This window comes from Melospiza melodia, chromosome 5, assembly GCF_035770615.1.
Source record: "Melospiza melodia melodia isolate bMelMel2 chromosome 5, bMelMel2.pri, whole genome shotgun sequence".
Classification (NCBI taxonomy): Eukaryota; Metazoa; Chordata; class Aves; order Passeriformes; family Passerellidae; genus Melospiza; species Melospiza melodia.
In genome coordinates, this window is record NC_086198.1 from 79,264,606 (window position 1) to 79,279,932 (window position 15,327).

Genomic DNA, 15,327 nt, shown 5'->3' on the forward strand with positions numbered 1-15,327 from the left:
AGACCTGGAAGTGTCGCTTAGTACTATTCTTTTACTGTCATTAAAGGACACAGATGTGACTCAGAATCATCTTGGACCTGATTAATTGATCTGTAGATGACCCTCAGGTGGAGGGGGAAGGTCTTTTTAAAATGTGAAGAGTCCCTTCTTCTGCACCATTTTACTGAAAAGGAGTTTTTGGGGGGAAGTCTGGCATCCTTCTTGGTTAAGATCCCAGTTAAAAATATTCATATCAACAGACCTGGCTGAAGGACAGGGTCAAGATTTTATCATGTTATGATAAGGGAAAAGCTAATGGCATTTTCTCTTTGTTATTACTCACCCCTGAAGGTGAGGGTGGCCGAAGTTCTTGTTAATAGATCTCCTGCAGCAGATTAGAATGAAATGACACGGAATGACTGTTTTTTAATATATATTATAGATATATTTATGTATGGATTATTTTAGAATAATGGGCTTGCCTTGGAAAGGAGGTATGTAGCCATTTTGGTTATTGTCTACATGTAGTAATATAACATTAGAAAAGTATAAAGGTACCACTTCAGAAAATACATAAGGGAAAGAAAGAATGAGAAGAAAATTATAAGATTGGATAAGTGGAGAGGAAAGATATCACCACCCATCTAGCAAGGAGATTTGATTTTTGTTATTTGGTGTCTGTTAGTTGAAGTAATGATCTCTATCTTGATCAGCTGGGAGTGGGGGAAGCCCCCAAAACCCAAAGTTCAATGGGTTAATAAATGTTCAGGTTTATGTCAGACATCTCTCCCTTACAGGAGGAGTTGTTTTACACTGTCTGATGTAACACTGTGGATCACATGTCCTCTGGTGGAAGGCCCCAAAAATGAGGCAGGGGGCACTCTGGGGGTCTTTGATGGTTTATGACACCTTCAAAGACAGAGCAGCTGCCTCTCATGACAGAGTGGTTGAGCCAGTTTTGCCCCATCAGAAGGGATGGAAACCTTCAGACCTGTCTGTGAATGCCCTGGTCCTTCCCAGGGAGAGGTTGTACGACTGAGCCTGTTATCTAAGGGTGATAAAAAGCATTTTCTGACCTCTGCTTCTTACCTGCCTTCTCCCTCGCATGGCTCAAACCCCAGCTTGTGGCCTCTGTTGGTGTGTGCTCACCCCCTCTGCTGCCGGGCTGGGACCCTGCAAACCCAACCTTGGCAAAGCACCCTCAGCTATTGCAAATGGTTGATTGAGTCACTAACCATTAACATTTCAGTCCCCCATGCCATCCTACTATAGAAATGGTAGTGACTAAATTACAGAATTTTTTATTTTAATTTAATTTTATTTTTTTACTCTGGTAAGTTTTAAAAAACAGAAATGCACTACCTAGGTTTGTTGGGACACTCAGGTTACCGTACATGTTTCTAAAAGTCATCTTTAATATCCTGACAGGTTTTTAACAGCCTTTGGGTAATTGTAATTTAGTATCTAATGAAGTCTATTGAGAACTTGCCACTGGCTGGAGCAGGATGGGATCCAGGCTTTACTTGGCTGTGCTCTATGTACATGTTGTAAGTCCAGAAAAATATATGTATATATGAACCACATATTTTGTTTGTGTTTTGAATCATGATTTTAATCTTACAGAATCATAGAATCTCTTGGGTTGGAAGAGACCTTAAAGACACCTTCCACTAGATCAGGTTGCTCAAAGCCCTGTCCAACCTGGCCTTGAACACTTTAAAGGAAGATACTCAGCTTCTCTGGGCAGCCTGTTCCAGTGTCTCACCTCCACGTCTAGTCTGCATCTATAACATCTATTCATCTATTCTGCATCTATATTCATCTGCCTTAATCTCTGCATCTGTTTGTGCTTACTACTTTGTACAGTAACCTTAGTCAGTACTACATAATATAGTGTGGGGATGTAGTTTATAACCCCTGGTACTGGAAGAGGTTTTTTTGAAGAGTTTATCTCAGAGCTCACCAAAAGCCTTTCTGGAAGTTGAGTGTGCTAAATCTTCAGATATTCAGAACCGTTGCTGGCTTTGTTTTTAGGACAGCAGTAGGTAAAGATGAAAATGTGGCTGAACTCCATCTACCATATTCTGAATTGTTAGAATCTACAAAGCTTGTGTTTTCTTACTACTGTCAGGAAATGTAAATACATTCTGCAGTTTAGCACAAAAATTTCTGGGACTTAAAATTATATGGATTTGTTACTTTTCTTAGGATTTACTGCAATTCTGTTCATTAGTAAACCATATGCTGTCCTTTAGCCAAAGGAACAGGTTTTCTGTAGCTGCTGTGCTGTAGCTATTTAGTTATCATTTTGTTCATTTGCATAATGAGTTAGGAAATCTACTTGGAAATTCTCATACACAATATGATTTATTAAATTTAAGGTTAAAATCAGGGTTAAAATTAAAGGTTGAATGCTGTGACCTTAATACTGTCTTTGCAAGTTTCCTTAGGAGCTTAATGCATTCAGATTTATACTAACTTGAGTATAACCCATTTATTTTTCTTTGCCCCTTTTGTCTGCTCTATGATTTACTCATGCTGCATATTGTTTTCTTTTAAATACTGTTAAGTCTTTGCTTGAAGCAAAACTGCTCTCCAGATTTTCTCTTGGAGGTAATTTGCTCCAGGCTACTTTTTAACTTTCTGAAATGTAAAGCAGTTGCAGTTCAGGTTTTAATTGCATGTCTTTTCCTCTTTTCAAGAATATGCTGCCTGGACACATCACTTTGTTATTTAAAGGGCTGATAAATGTGTCTAAGTTGTATTAATTTATGTGGCAATAGAATTCAAATTAATGCTAACTCTAAGATCTTTAAATGCATGAGTAGTATGAAAGGTATAATTAAATCTCTCTGAAAAAAAATTGCAGGATATTTCATGGATGTCAGTACCATAGTTTTAGCCCTTAAATAATTTTTCTTTGCTAGAGATAATTTTTAGGGTTGTGTCTAGTAGAACCTTAAAAATGTGTCTTAAGGAAACAGTAATTTTTCCCTTCATTTGTCCATTGGGGTTTGTGCTAATTTGTTAGGTTCCTATTATCCTCCTAATTTATGCTTTTACAGATTCCAGAAAGTTCACAGTGTCATGATGAGAGAGGGGGGTTTTTGAGCTATGTGCAGAACATTTAGGTAAACACTTAAGCTGATGAGGGGACTTTCTGTAGCTGGTGATTCTTGTTAAGAGCATCCCAGAGTTCCCTGGTTGAGGGCAAACCTGAAAGATTAACCCACTATAAAGGAACAGACTATGGCTGAAGAATTTGCACAGTTGAACTTTTTGGAAGAAAAACTGTGCTACATGCAGAATTACTTGCTTCACTTAATCAGTCTTTAAAAAAATGGTTAACTTCATCATAACCTGGTTCAGTCACTTGTGGGAGAGCATTCAACTCTTGCTCACTGCTCAACATGTAGCCCCATTCGGGGTGAGTGGAGCATGATTTCCCTTTATTCTGGTCACTTTCTTCCTAGTGTTGGGCCAGCATGGTTTGCTGATGTCAGGCCACTGTTGGCTCTTTGACTCAGCATCCAGGATGACCACAGGTCCTTTCCAGACAGTTGCTTTTCAGCCAGATGTCTGGAGATTGTCTGCTCCAAGTGCAGAATTTTGCGCTTCTTGCTGAACCTCCTGAAGTTACTCAGAATCTATATAGATTTTTTTTTTGACATTTCTTGCCTTCCCTTAGTTTGTAACTTGGAAGTGAAGCACTGAGTTTGTAATGTTAGTTATCACTGTGGATGTTTTAGATGTCTTGCAGTCCACAGTGCATACTGAGTATACCCTAAGCTTGGCTGGCACTAGAGTGAATTTTCTGTATGTTTTTTCATGAATCAGTGTATGTTTTTGGTTACCACCAAGATTGTTTGAAGTATACCAAATAGCCATTTGTCAACTGGCAATTTATACCAATTGGCAATTTATGCCAAGTGGCTATTTATACCAAATGACATTTATACCAAATAGCCATTAGGCATTTCTGATTCAAGAAAGACTTGTTGATTCTTTTCTTAGTGAGAAAGAGGTCTTTTTAATCTGGTAACTCAAATAGCAATGGTGAAAATTATATTTAGTGTGCAGTGGACTTGAAAGAAATCAATATTCTTTTTAGTTTGCATAAAAAAAACCCCATAGGTTCTTAGCAAATCCATACCATGTAGTATATATTGAAACTGCCATTTTACTTTCTCTGTGGAGACTATCAATTAAAGTTCAAGTACCAGCAGTATCATTTCTGGATGTTGGGATTTAGGTATGGGCTCTGTAACAGTGATGACTGACATGATTCAGCTGTAGGTTTTATTTTATTTCACCAGCTGTAGGTTGGTTGGAGAGAACCAGGTGGGACTAGAGTCCTCTCACACCTGCAGGGAATGGGAAAGGTTATGTTCAAGCACCACCTGAATGTTGTCACTTGGGAATCCACTGCTGTAGCCGTAGATGCACGGATTCATTCGTGTAAAGGCCCACAAAATGTACTGCTCACCATTTCTTTGTCCAGGTCATGGAGACTGAAAGGTGGGTTTTCTTTATTTTTCAAAGGGAAGATGAACTGTAGAAAAACCAAATGGTTTCTATAGGACTCACAGGAAAATTTCTTGTGGAGGTGATAAGTCAGTCTGAGGGTTGTATTCGTTCTTATATGCATGATAGGTTCTACATAAGATTTAAACACTGAGGGAGAAGAAGTGTTCTAGCTTGGATTTGGTGGCAGGATGCATATTCATCCTAAAAATAGTTTTCTGTCATGGAAGAGCTTTCTATTTGAATTGGACTAATCTCTGGAATGTATCTTCCTTGAGACAAAGTTGTTCTCTTTTTTTATTCCATGAATTACTCTCCCAGACAGTGAAAGTGATCCTGCCTATTAGAAATTTCCCATATGGTTAAAGTGCCTCTTGAAGTGCTTGGTGTACATAGGTCAATGTAGACTGTAGGAGTAATTTGTGGGGGGAGAAAATCAGGATGATGTAAGCAAAGGAGAGGCTTCTTGAAGCATTTAAGCATAAGGTGTTTGTTTTTGAAGACTTAAGACTTTTTTCTGAAATAAATGTATGGTACCCTCAAAGTGTGAAAACCATGGCATGGATATCTTTGTAGATTACTGAAGTAAAGAAACCAAAATCCACACTGTGACCAATTCAGCTCTTGCTTTCAATTGTAGTGGTTCCCCTCCCCACAGTTTTAGAATTTACCAGTTTGCATTTCAGGGAGAGTAGATGAATTAGTAGTTCTAGTCCTTTCAATGATTATTAGAAGATATTGGCAAATATTTCAAAGTATTTGAAATCTTTTCTCTGGAGATCTGATCAGTGCTATCAATGCATTGTTACCGTAATATTTAGATCATTTATGTGTCATGAACTTTTGGGGACTCTGAGAGGGCTTTAGGCAACACATAAAACCCAAGGTTGTCAGTTTCTTCTCATTTTACTTCTTTCTGATACTCATTGTTTTTGTCACACAAAGCAGAGGAGCAGATTTATTAAAATTCCTGTTAATGATGAAAATAATCACTCTCTTAGAAGGTGAACAGGACATCGATGTGTAGTGCCCAGAACAGAATTAATCAAACACATTTATTTGAGCCAACCTGCTGTATCTTATTTTATATTTAAATATACTGGATTTATTAGATATGGTATTATATATGTGACCAGTTATTATTTCTCCTGGAGATTTCTTTCAAATATTTTGGCAAAATCTGTTTATAGTCATAGCTCATAGACATCTATAATTACACTCCAGTTAGCAGATATTGAGAGACACAAACTGTTTCATTGCTTTGAATGGGTTAGTATGTTGGAAACTGGGAACTTCAGAGAAAAACAGTATGCAGTTGCAAATTAAAAAAAAAGAAAACAAGCTGTCTGGAATTTTTTTACGTCATTGATGCATGAGTCTTTTTGCCCAAATAAGAAGTGAACAATTCTATTTACCCCTACATTTACTCTTCAGTTGAAGTAATAGATGCAATACATGAATGGGTGGGGTTTTGGGGTTATTTTTTTTTCCTTAGTAGAGTTGTTCTGCTATATTATAATCATGTTTTTCTTGTCTTGCTTTCCATGCTTTTCAGCAGTTCTGAATAATGTATAAACCTCACACGTACAGGCTTTGTCTTGTCTTTCAATTCACTTGCAAGATTAACGTTGCTGTTGACCAAAGTTAAGCAAATGCAATGAAGGCTGATATTTTTCCAATTAATTATTGGAAATTGTTCCTGCCTGTGAACATCAGTATTCAGTGTACACTCATACCAGAAAAAAGTGGTTGATCATTATCTTCCAGTCCTTGGTGTCTCAACTTGACATTTCCTCAAAAGAAAAACAAAACCAAAAACCATCACAGCACTCCTGAAAGACAGAGGGATCACTTTTGGAACAAACACACTTGTTTTAGTAGGGCTTTAAAGAGTTGGTTTGGAAATGAAAAAACATTGCATTCATCACCATGCTCAAAAAAATCATTTCTTCATGTGTTTCAGATAGAGTTATTTTTGTCTCTCTCTCTCTCTAATGGACTGCACTTTGGGATATACAAATCATTTGAATGTGTCATACTAAAAACTGGTGGCTGAAAACTGTTGCCCCAGCTGGAAACCATGAAAACTGTGGAAAATTTCTTTTTCTCCTTTAAAAAAGAAAAAGGTCTCTGTTAGGATTGATTCTTGTGGTAAGCCTATGTAGATTAATGTGGAAGTAAAATAAAGTATCTCTATGAAATGGGTTGGACAGGAGAAGCAAAATAACTATTCCTCCATTAGGTAATTCATGTAGTAATGGTTTCTGTAAAGGAAACATATAAAGAGCAGAAAACTGCCATTTTGAAAAGGAGGTAGAAGGGAGAGCTACTCAATGGTTATTTGTTCATGTCAGAGTTGAGAAATTATGTTAAATATTATTTCCTTAATTATTTTACTTAGGCTGTCTAGTTATGTTGGCTCTCAATGACCGTATCTCAGCTTCAGCATTATCAGCTCATGAACCAAAGAATCCAGCTTGCTGCAAATGGAGCTCCAGCAAGATGTGAAAGTAATCCAAATACTTCTGTAGGACGTGGGAGTTCTTCACCACACCCCAGAATGTACTTGCTCAAATCAGGCATTTTCAAATTAATTTCTTTTTCCGTCACTTGTAACGTGGAAGGTGCTGTCTGACAGCCCTGGAAATTAAGTCCTCTATTTCTCCACAGGACAGGTATAGCAAGGGCAGCAGCAATGCAAGCTTCCCCACACTGTCCTGCCAATGCTCCTCAGCCCAGTTCTGAAGAAGTCACTTCTGGAGGTGAGTGGGTGGAAGAGTCTCTGTGTGTGCAGAGGCTGCTGCAGGGCAGTGGCTCCTGCAGGATGGGCTGTGGATGGAGGCTGGCCCCTGTCCTGAGTGAGCCGCCAGTCTTGAACAGATAATCACTTCATGTGTCATAAAGCAGCGTGGGCTGGATTCGTTGAGGTTGCATTATTCTGCTTGACTGCTGTCACATTTTGATATTTCTTTGTGGCTGGATGGCACCTGTACATTTTTTTTTCTTTTTTGCACTGTTTTGTTGCTAAAGGCTTTGTCAATGCTTTATGTACACGTCTGGGAAGTGGCATGTGAAAAACTGAATGCAGCCTGGTTGTAAATGTGGCACAGAAAAGCAGTCACTGGTGGCAGTCCTGTGTGCAAGAGGAGCTGTAAGGCACTAGACCAAGAGGCATGCTTTGAAATGCACCAGAAATTGATAAGAAAGTGTATGTTGGTTTCCAGTATCTAAATGAATGATTAGGTTTCTGTTGCAAAGCCGTATCTTAACCATTTCTCTTTACATAATTACTATGTAATTTAGATATTAACATCAATTAAGCTGGTAAACTAATGTTCCTTTTTAGATTATTTTACAATTAATGAAATCTGCCTATCTAAAGCTAGACATGCAACATTCTACGCTATATGAAAATAAAGAGTGTGTATTGCAGTTACAGAAGGGAGTAGTCATCCAAACCACAAATATGTGATAAATTTTGTGAGAGGAATTAATGACTGATGCAGGTTTTCAGAACAACACTAATGAATGCTTACCACTTGGGCAAATTAATTCCCCTATACATTCCTGGAGTTAAGCACTACATACTTCAAATACGGTGAGAGTTATTCTGTTTTCAGCCAAATTTACATCTCTTCAACACAGAAATAAATCTGAGAAAATGGGAAACAGAGGCTTAGCTAGGCTGTTAGGTCATGGTGAATTACTTTTCTAATTTCAAATGCTGTGTGAAGGATTTGCAATGCCTTGATTGTAATTTGTAGTTGAAGCCCTTAAGACTGTTTAACTCTGTTTCTATGGCTGTTTGTAAACAGGAGTGATAACAAGAGACTATAGCACAATTCAATAATTGTATAAATTTAACATTGTTCCTGTTTGTTTCCATGAGGTCATAGAGTACGAAGAGTTAATTTTCCTAGTCAAAGTAGACTTCCTGAAGGGATTTCTTAATTTTTTAACTTTAAAGGATATGAATCAGAGTAGTATTCATTCCATGTACAGCTAAAACAGTTCCTGACTTTTAAATTTTTAAAAAATTTTTATCAGGTAGCAGGGGCTACGGACTTCTCTTCTTAATTAAAATTAATGACAAAGTCCTATTGAGAAGTCATTTGAGATTGATCCATGAAGTGGAAAACAGTTTGAGGATCCTTGTCATGAGAACACATGGCATTAGGGCATTTGCTAATAAGTCACCTTATTTAATGTTTGCATGGTGCCATTAAATCATGTGGATTTGATTTTTTTCATCTCTTTTGAATGCAGTGCAGAGTGCTAATCTCTTACTGATGTTGACAAAGATGTAGAGAGGTCCAGAGTTGGCCTCCCTCACATCTGAAGCCCAGAATTCAGCTCCAACCTCCCTCTCTGCCATGTAAACCTTTGAAGATAATGATATACCTTGTCACAATTAAACCTTTTTTATAATAGACATAATTTTAAATTCAAGTACAAAAATGCATTTTTAGGACAAACACAAGAATGGTCATAGAGACTGTTTCTTCACACAGTGTTTATTCAGACCACATATTCATCTGTCTCTGCATCTGCTTTCTGTGAATACTAATTAATACAGTTTGATTTTTTTCGGCACATTTACATTGAATGGTGGTGATCTAAAGTAGCACATGTCTAAACCAGCAAAGGGCCCAGAGCATCCAGAGCTCCTCATCCTGGAGTCCTGACTTAAACAAATCTGTTGTTGCTGCTGGTACTGCTTACATGGGAAGAGGCTTTGCATGACGTTCATAGTTACAGATCCCTATCTTAAAAACATCAACAATAACTTTATCAATTTGTCTTTACCTCCAGTTATATCCTAGTGATTGTACAGCCTCTCAGAGCTTCTGCCCAGGGACTGGGAGTGGAGGAAGGTTAAACCAGTCTTTCAAGAATGTATATAAATATTTTCCTGAAGATACAGTAAATTGGTTTGAGGTTTCAGGCTCAATTTACAAACTTTTTTATCACCAACCACTAGATGACAGAGTTTAAGTGTCAGAAACAGGCTGCAAAACAAGGGATAAGAAACACTTTAGATTCACATTGAATAATGTGTGGTCTTTGAACAGTTGGGAAACCCCCATGCTAAACTGTTGTTCCTTTTTTGACTTTCTGTCTGTGAAGATAATATAGATCTGTGTTGATAATAGATGCAGGAAGGACTTTGCTTACTCCCAGTCTTCTGGAGATACTTGAAAAGTGTTTCCCTAGTAGGTTTGGAGTTAGAGTGAAGTACATTACTCTGTTTGTGATGATCTTGAAAGAGTTGTGTAATCTTAGGTTGTTCAAAAGGCAGTGTTTATTTGAGGCACCTAGAATTACTGAGATAAAGCAGGAGGAAATGCCTTCTAATCAAAGCTTTATGCCACTGGCATGTGTAAGTAAAAGGAAGACTAAAGTACCAAAGCTATCAGAAATGAAATCTCATTGCTCAACTATCAGGCTGTACAACTGCTTTCACAGACTTATCATATGGTTATCACAGGCTTCTATCAGGTTCGAAATTATTGGGACTGTAGGAAGGAATTTGTTACTTGTCTCTCTAGGTTTCATGAAGGACTGTTTTTACTGTCTATTAGTTTTTAGGTTCACAGTTTTAGTCCAGCAGTTTGTGACAAGATACCATTAGCAATGAGCAGCTGCATAACAGAGGATATGAAAAATGCTTGGTTTTAAATTTGTTTAGTATTCTACAGCAATGCTATGGCATCTGTAAAGGTTTAAGTGTTGCCACACATGGAATTCATTGCAGAACCATTGCTGTGAGCTCTTACAGGGCAAGGAATACATTTTTCTGTGCACACATAAAGCCAACCCTCCCTAGATCTTGGGTATTCCTGTGATGCAGGTAATAAGTATTTATAGCAGACTCAGTGCAAGGAAAAAACAAGCAAATAGTCCCCCAAGTCCCACAATAACTATTTCACCCATTTAATTACTTTCTTTTGAGTGCCTAGAAAATTTAGGCCTACTGAAATTGCTTTTGGGAGTGTCACCTTTAATCTTGTAGCAGAGTATTTGAAGTCAGATGTTGAAAACAGTTCTACCAAAACAAATGCCGCTTACGCGGGAAGAGACGTGCAGACAAAAAAGTGAAAAGGTGATACAGAATGTAAATCCTCTTTCAGGAGCCTTCTGAGAATGCCATCTGGTTATAATAATGACAGCACTCATCATTCTCTGCATTCCTTAAAGTCCTGACTCACAAAGTCAAGCTACAAGATCAACTACAAAAGCCCATGGTTTTTGTTTTTGTCATTCTTCAGTTTCTAGGAAGCCTGATGAGACCTAACAGCTCAAGCATTGAGGCTGGTGAAATCTAAATTTTCCATAAGTTTTTTCTACTTTAGTATGCAGCAAATGAAAAATTAGCAGAGTAAATACAGAGACTCAGAATTGTGAGATTTTCTGGGACAAAAGGAAGGTTTGTTTGCAGTTTCTTTCTTAGGCTCATGTACTGTGCATTTGGAGTTGATAGTGAATTTCTTCTGCACTTAAATGGCTGTTGTGCCAGGAGGCTGTGGATTTTTGTGTGTTTTCTTTTGCTTGATCTAGGCTCTTACAGGGAGATGAAGCAAATTAGGAAATATGTTCTTTTATAAAAAATACTTAAGAGAATGCTTCAGGAAAAAGAGAACTTAATTTGTTTTAAAGGACAGATGCATCTTAAAAGGCACTTAAATTTTAATCAATTCCTTAATTTTTATTAATCTGTAATGAAAAAAACCCCAGTGATTAAAATCCCAGGAAATTGATTGGAATTTACAAGCTGAGTTGTTAGATGGAATTTAGAGGTTTTGCTGTAACAATCTATCAGATCCTATCTGTGTGCTAAGTGCTGAATGACCTTGTGCCATTTATATTGCTCAAAAGAAAAAGAGCTTAATTTGATAATTAAGTAGGAGAGAATGAAAAGTGTATTCTGGCAGTGTGTGACTAGGTAGGGAGAGCAATGTCCTGTTTGTTCTTTATGTTGGAAGCTGTGGAGATAACTTAATTACATTTATTCTGGATAGCAATTGCTTTTTTAAGATTTTTTTTTTTAGTTCTGAGGGTTTTTTTTGTTTTTTTTTTTTTGGTTTTTTTTTTTTTTTTGCTAGTGTTTACACCAACATTGTTGATTTTTGAGAAAGGAGTCTCTGTGCTAGTTTACTTAATTTTGTAAGAGTGCTGGAGTGAAGGCTGCCTGTTTATGTCGGGTAGAGCACAATGGGACGGTGTTCTTTAAACTCCAGAACTATGAAAAAACATTCAGAAGAATTGATGTGTAATTGGAAAGGAAACTCTAATTGTAAATAGGTTTTTGGCATCATGTTTTTCTTAGAATTTTGGGTAGGTGTTATTTTTCTTTATTTTAATTGAGGTTTGGCAGTCAATTTCTGAATGGTTGGGAAGAGTTTGAAGATGTGTTTGGAGGTAATTGATTCAGTATTGTCTCCTGCCCCACTCCTTCCTGGTGGCTGATGTCTTGTGCTGTCCCCAGCAGTGTAGGGGATACTGGGAGAGCTTTGGGAGCCCTGGAGGGTGGGTGCTGCAAGGTTACTGCTGATGCTGCTGCCTCCTTCCCTCCCCTGCTTTCTTCAGCATCTCCCTCCCCATAAAATAACTTCTTGGCTAAATGCTTGTGCAGAAGAAAACTGATGTTATGGCCTTTGTACTTTGCCTTTCCCGGTTTTACAGCTGGCAGTGCAGTGACTGTGATGAATGAACTGTGAGTTTGTTGCTTCTACCATTGAACCTGTTAGTAAGTGTACAGGGATTTCTTGTGTGGAGTGATCTCTGCTGGGGATAGTGCAAGTGTGTGTTTTCTTGTAACTTGGACTGGAATCTGACACAAATTCTGAGCAGATCTCATGCTGATTTTGAGCTGAGCACTTCACAAAGTAAAGAAAGCTGGGGAGAAAATGGAGTTGAGCCTTGCCTGCAAGTAATAACATTTTTTTATCTGTAGTTCTGCTGGTTTCACACTGATAGAGATTATTATTTTCTAGTACCTTCCTAATGATGGTATTATTTATACTCTGCCAATGCTATTAGCTTGGTTACATAGAGTCTGCAGGCTGAAACTGCTTAGAGATGAGGCTGTGTCGTAGAGATCTGTTCCACACATTGATTCTGCCCTTGACTTCCCTTCACAGGAACAGGATATGAATGAAGAAAATGCTACTGTGTTAAATGTTAAGTACATCAAATCTTCTCTCTGTTCACAGCATCAATGTTGTAGTATTGATGTGCAAAAGAAACAGCTGAACTGAGGTTTCAGGCAGTTGGCTGTAGAACTGCATGGAAATGTGGGTGGAGGAGTGTCTGATACCAACAAATCAGGAAAAGCCATCATAAAACCAACCTAAAGCCTCTTCCATCCTGGAGAGATTTATAAATGGTGTCAGAAAGGACATCTACTTCTCACCTGACTGGGGCTTACAGGTTAGCTTAGAATTTTCTGTGCAGAAGATGAACTTGTTTTACATTGTCTGCAGACAGTGTGTCACCAGTGCCACTGTCTGGACAACCAAATATGCCTCTTTCTTTCTTTCCATGAGCCAAGTAAACATAAAACTTAAACTGAAGATTTAATGACAGGGAAGAACCTCTGCTGTTGCTCACACTTTTAAACTGGTACTGTTGCTCACACTGGTACTGTGCTAGAGGGCACAGAGCGCTGTGGTATGAAATCAAAACATTTCACTGAAGTCAGTATTGCTAATTTCAAGTGAAGGTTTCCATGGGCTGTGTCTAAGACCAAGCATAATTTAAATGTTAGATGTCTAAAAGATGTGATGAATAGTGGGATAGAGACAGAAATGCATGGTGGGAAGGAAGAGAAGGCTTTAATAGGAAAACTGTAGGGTGTGCTCATTTATGATCACCATACTCTTTGTCCAGTACCACAGAGGGAGAAAGTCATAATCACGCCAAGAGATGAACAGCTGTTGCCTTTCTGTATAAGCTGATGCTTTCAAGGGTGCATTTACAGAAAAACAGAACTGGGAGCATGGAATGGGTACACATAACAGAGCAGGCTAAGCCAATTAATCCCTAACTTTGCAATATGTATATAAGCACATATATGTAAAGGGTGTATATCTGTGTAATTCTAGTATATGATTTTCTTTTCTCAAATCAGAATAAGGTTTTGCATTTAATTTTAAATGTTTTCTCTTTGATCTTCCTCTTTAAATCTGATTGAGGGGAGCAGAATGTTCTCTTATTGGAACATAAGCAGCTCTGCTATGCACTTCTATTTTGAATGCTTTGAGCTTGTTATGTGTTTTTATAGTAGTAAGTTAAATAAATAGACCTGTATCAGCAATTTTGAGGACATGAGCTTAGTGTGCAAACATCTGTTGTAGATATTTTATGTGTCTCCCTGCCTTTCCAATAAGCCTTTTGAGATGTTTCTTTTCAGTGCAGTTATTCTGCAGTGCTTGATAATGCTGACCATGGTTCTGTGATGACAAGCATAATATTTTGAAGATATTTATAAAAGATAAATTCTTTTATCTGTTCAGTTTTTATCTTCTCTTTCCATGTAGCTTCTCTGTGTCTCTTCTGATGAAGTGCTTCTATTTTGAGGACTCCACAGAACAAAAAAACTGGTATACTGACATCTTAAATATTGCTTGTGGTAGCTTCTACTGTTTGAAGTTTTTGAGGATAGGGAACGACTTGGCAGAACCTGAGTGTGCACATGAATGATTTCCTCCCCCTGCCCACCCCCACTGTTCTTGCTGGCAGATGGTCCTTGAAGGACTTTTGCCAGCAAGTGCAAGTCAGACCAGCCCCTAGGAGTGACTGATGCCAGGCAGCCTTTCCCTCTTGCTGAGCTCAGCAGAACAAGCCTGCCAGTGAACCTGATCTGTCATTTCAAAGTTATTTCATATTTTTTGTCTCAGAAATCACAGTAGCAACAGATCAGAGTGTTTAGCTCCCCATTATAGTTGTCAAACATAACCAAATATGAAATTGAATGATTGATACAAAGTAAATGCTTGGGAGAGTGAGTTTCCAGTCTCAATGCTGCAATAACAGAAGTACTTTTTAAACTATAAGCTTTACATATTTTTTTTTGTTCAAAACGTTTCTTTCTGAAAAAAAGCACAATTAAGACAGTTTTGCAGGTTGGGACAATCTTTAGGGTGCCAGTAAATGTTGCTCTGTAGCATCACTCTCACTGCCATAATAGTTTTGTATAGAACTGTTGTGGTTTCACCCCCTCTGGCAGCCAAGCCCCAGGCAGCTGCTTGCTCACACCCCCACCAGCAGGATCAGGGAAAGAATTCAAAGAGTAAAAGCTGGAAAACTCATGGGTTGAGATAAAGACAGGTTAATAGGGGAAGCAAGAGCCACACACAGAAACACAGCAAGGAATGAATTCACTTCTTCCCATGGGCAGGCAGGTGTTCAGCCATCTCCAGGAGAGCCCATCATGTGTAACAGTGACTTGGGAAGACAAACATGATCACTCCAAATGTCCCTTCCTTCCTCTTTTCCCCCCTTTTATGGACTGAGCATGGTGTCACATGGTCTGGGATATCCCTTTGGTCCCTTTGGGTCGCCTGTCCTGGCTGGGGTTCCTCTCAACTTCCCATGCACCCCCCACATCCTGGCCAGCCTGGCCATATACCTAAAGCAGAAAAGGCCCTGGCTCTTTGTAAGTGTTGTTCAGCAATAACAAAAACGTTTTTATGTTATCAGCCCTGTGTTCAGCACAAATCCAAAATATGGCCCCATAATAGCCACTGTGAAGAAAATTACCCCAGCCAAAATCAGCACATTAACCCAGATTTAACCAGCAAATATGTATTTAATAATTAATGG

At 38.3% G+C, this 15,327-nt stretch overlaps 1 protein-coding gene across 8 annotated transcripts in view; it reads left to right on the plus strand.

Moving 5' to 3' along the window:
• PPP2R2C (protein phosphatase 2 regulatory subunit Bgamma) overlaps nucleotides 1–15,327 on the plus strand; it is a 187,745-nt gene that overhangs the window by 68,555 nt on the left and 103,863 nt on the right. The window contains exons 1-2 of one of the 8 annotated variants that reach the window (XM_063157584.1): nucleotides 6,914–7,065; nucleotides 7,174–7,265. The exons of 5 other annotated variants lie outside the window; for them this stretch is intronic. In XM_063157584.1, the coding sequence (XP_063013654.1) occupies nucleotides 6,929–7,065; nucleotides 7,174–7,265 (229 nt within the window). In that variant the 5' untranslated portion in view covers nucleotides 6,914–6,928. Of the gene's footprint in view, nucleotides 1–6,913; nucleotides 7,066–7,173; nucleotides 7,266–15,327 lie in introns of those variants that run through there. 2 more of the 8 variants (XM_063157594.1, XM_063157588.1) reach the window with 2 other exon arrangements.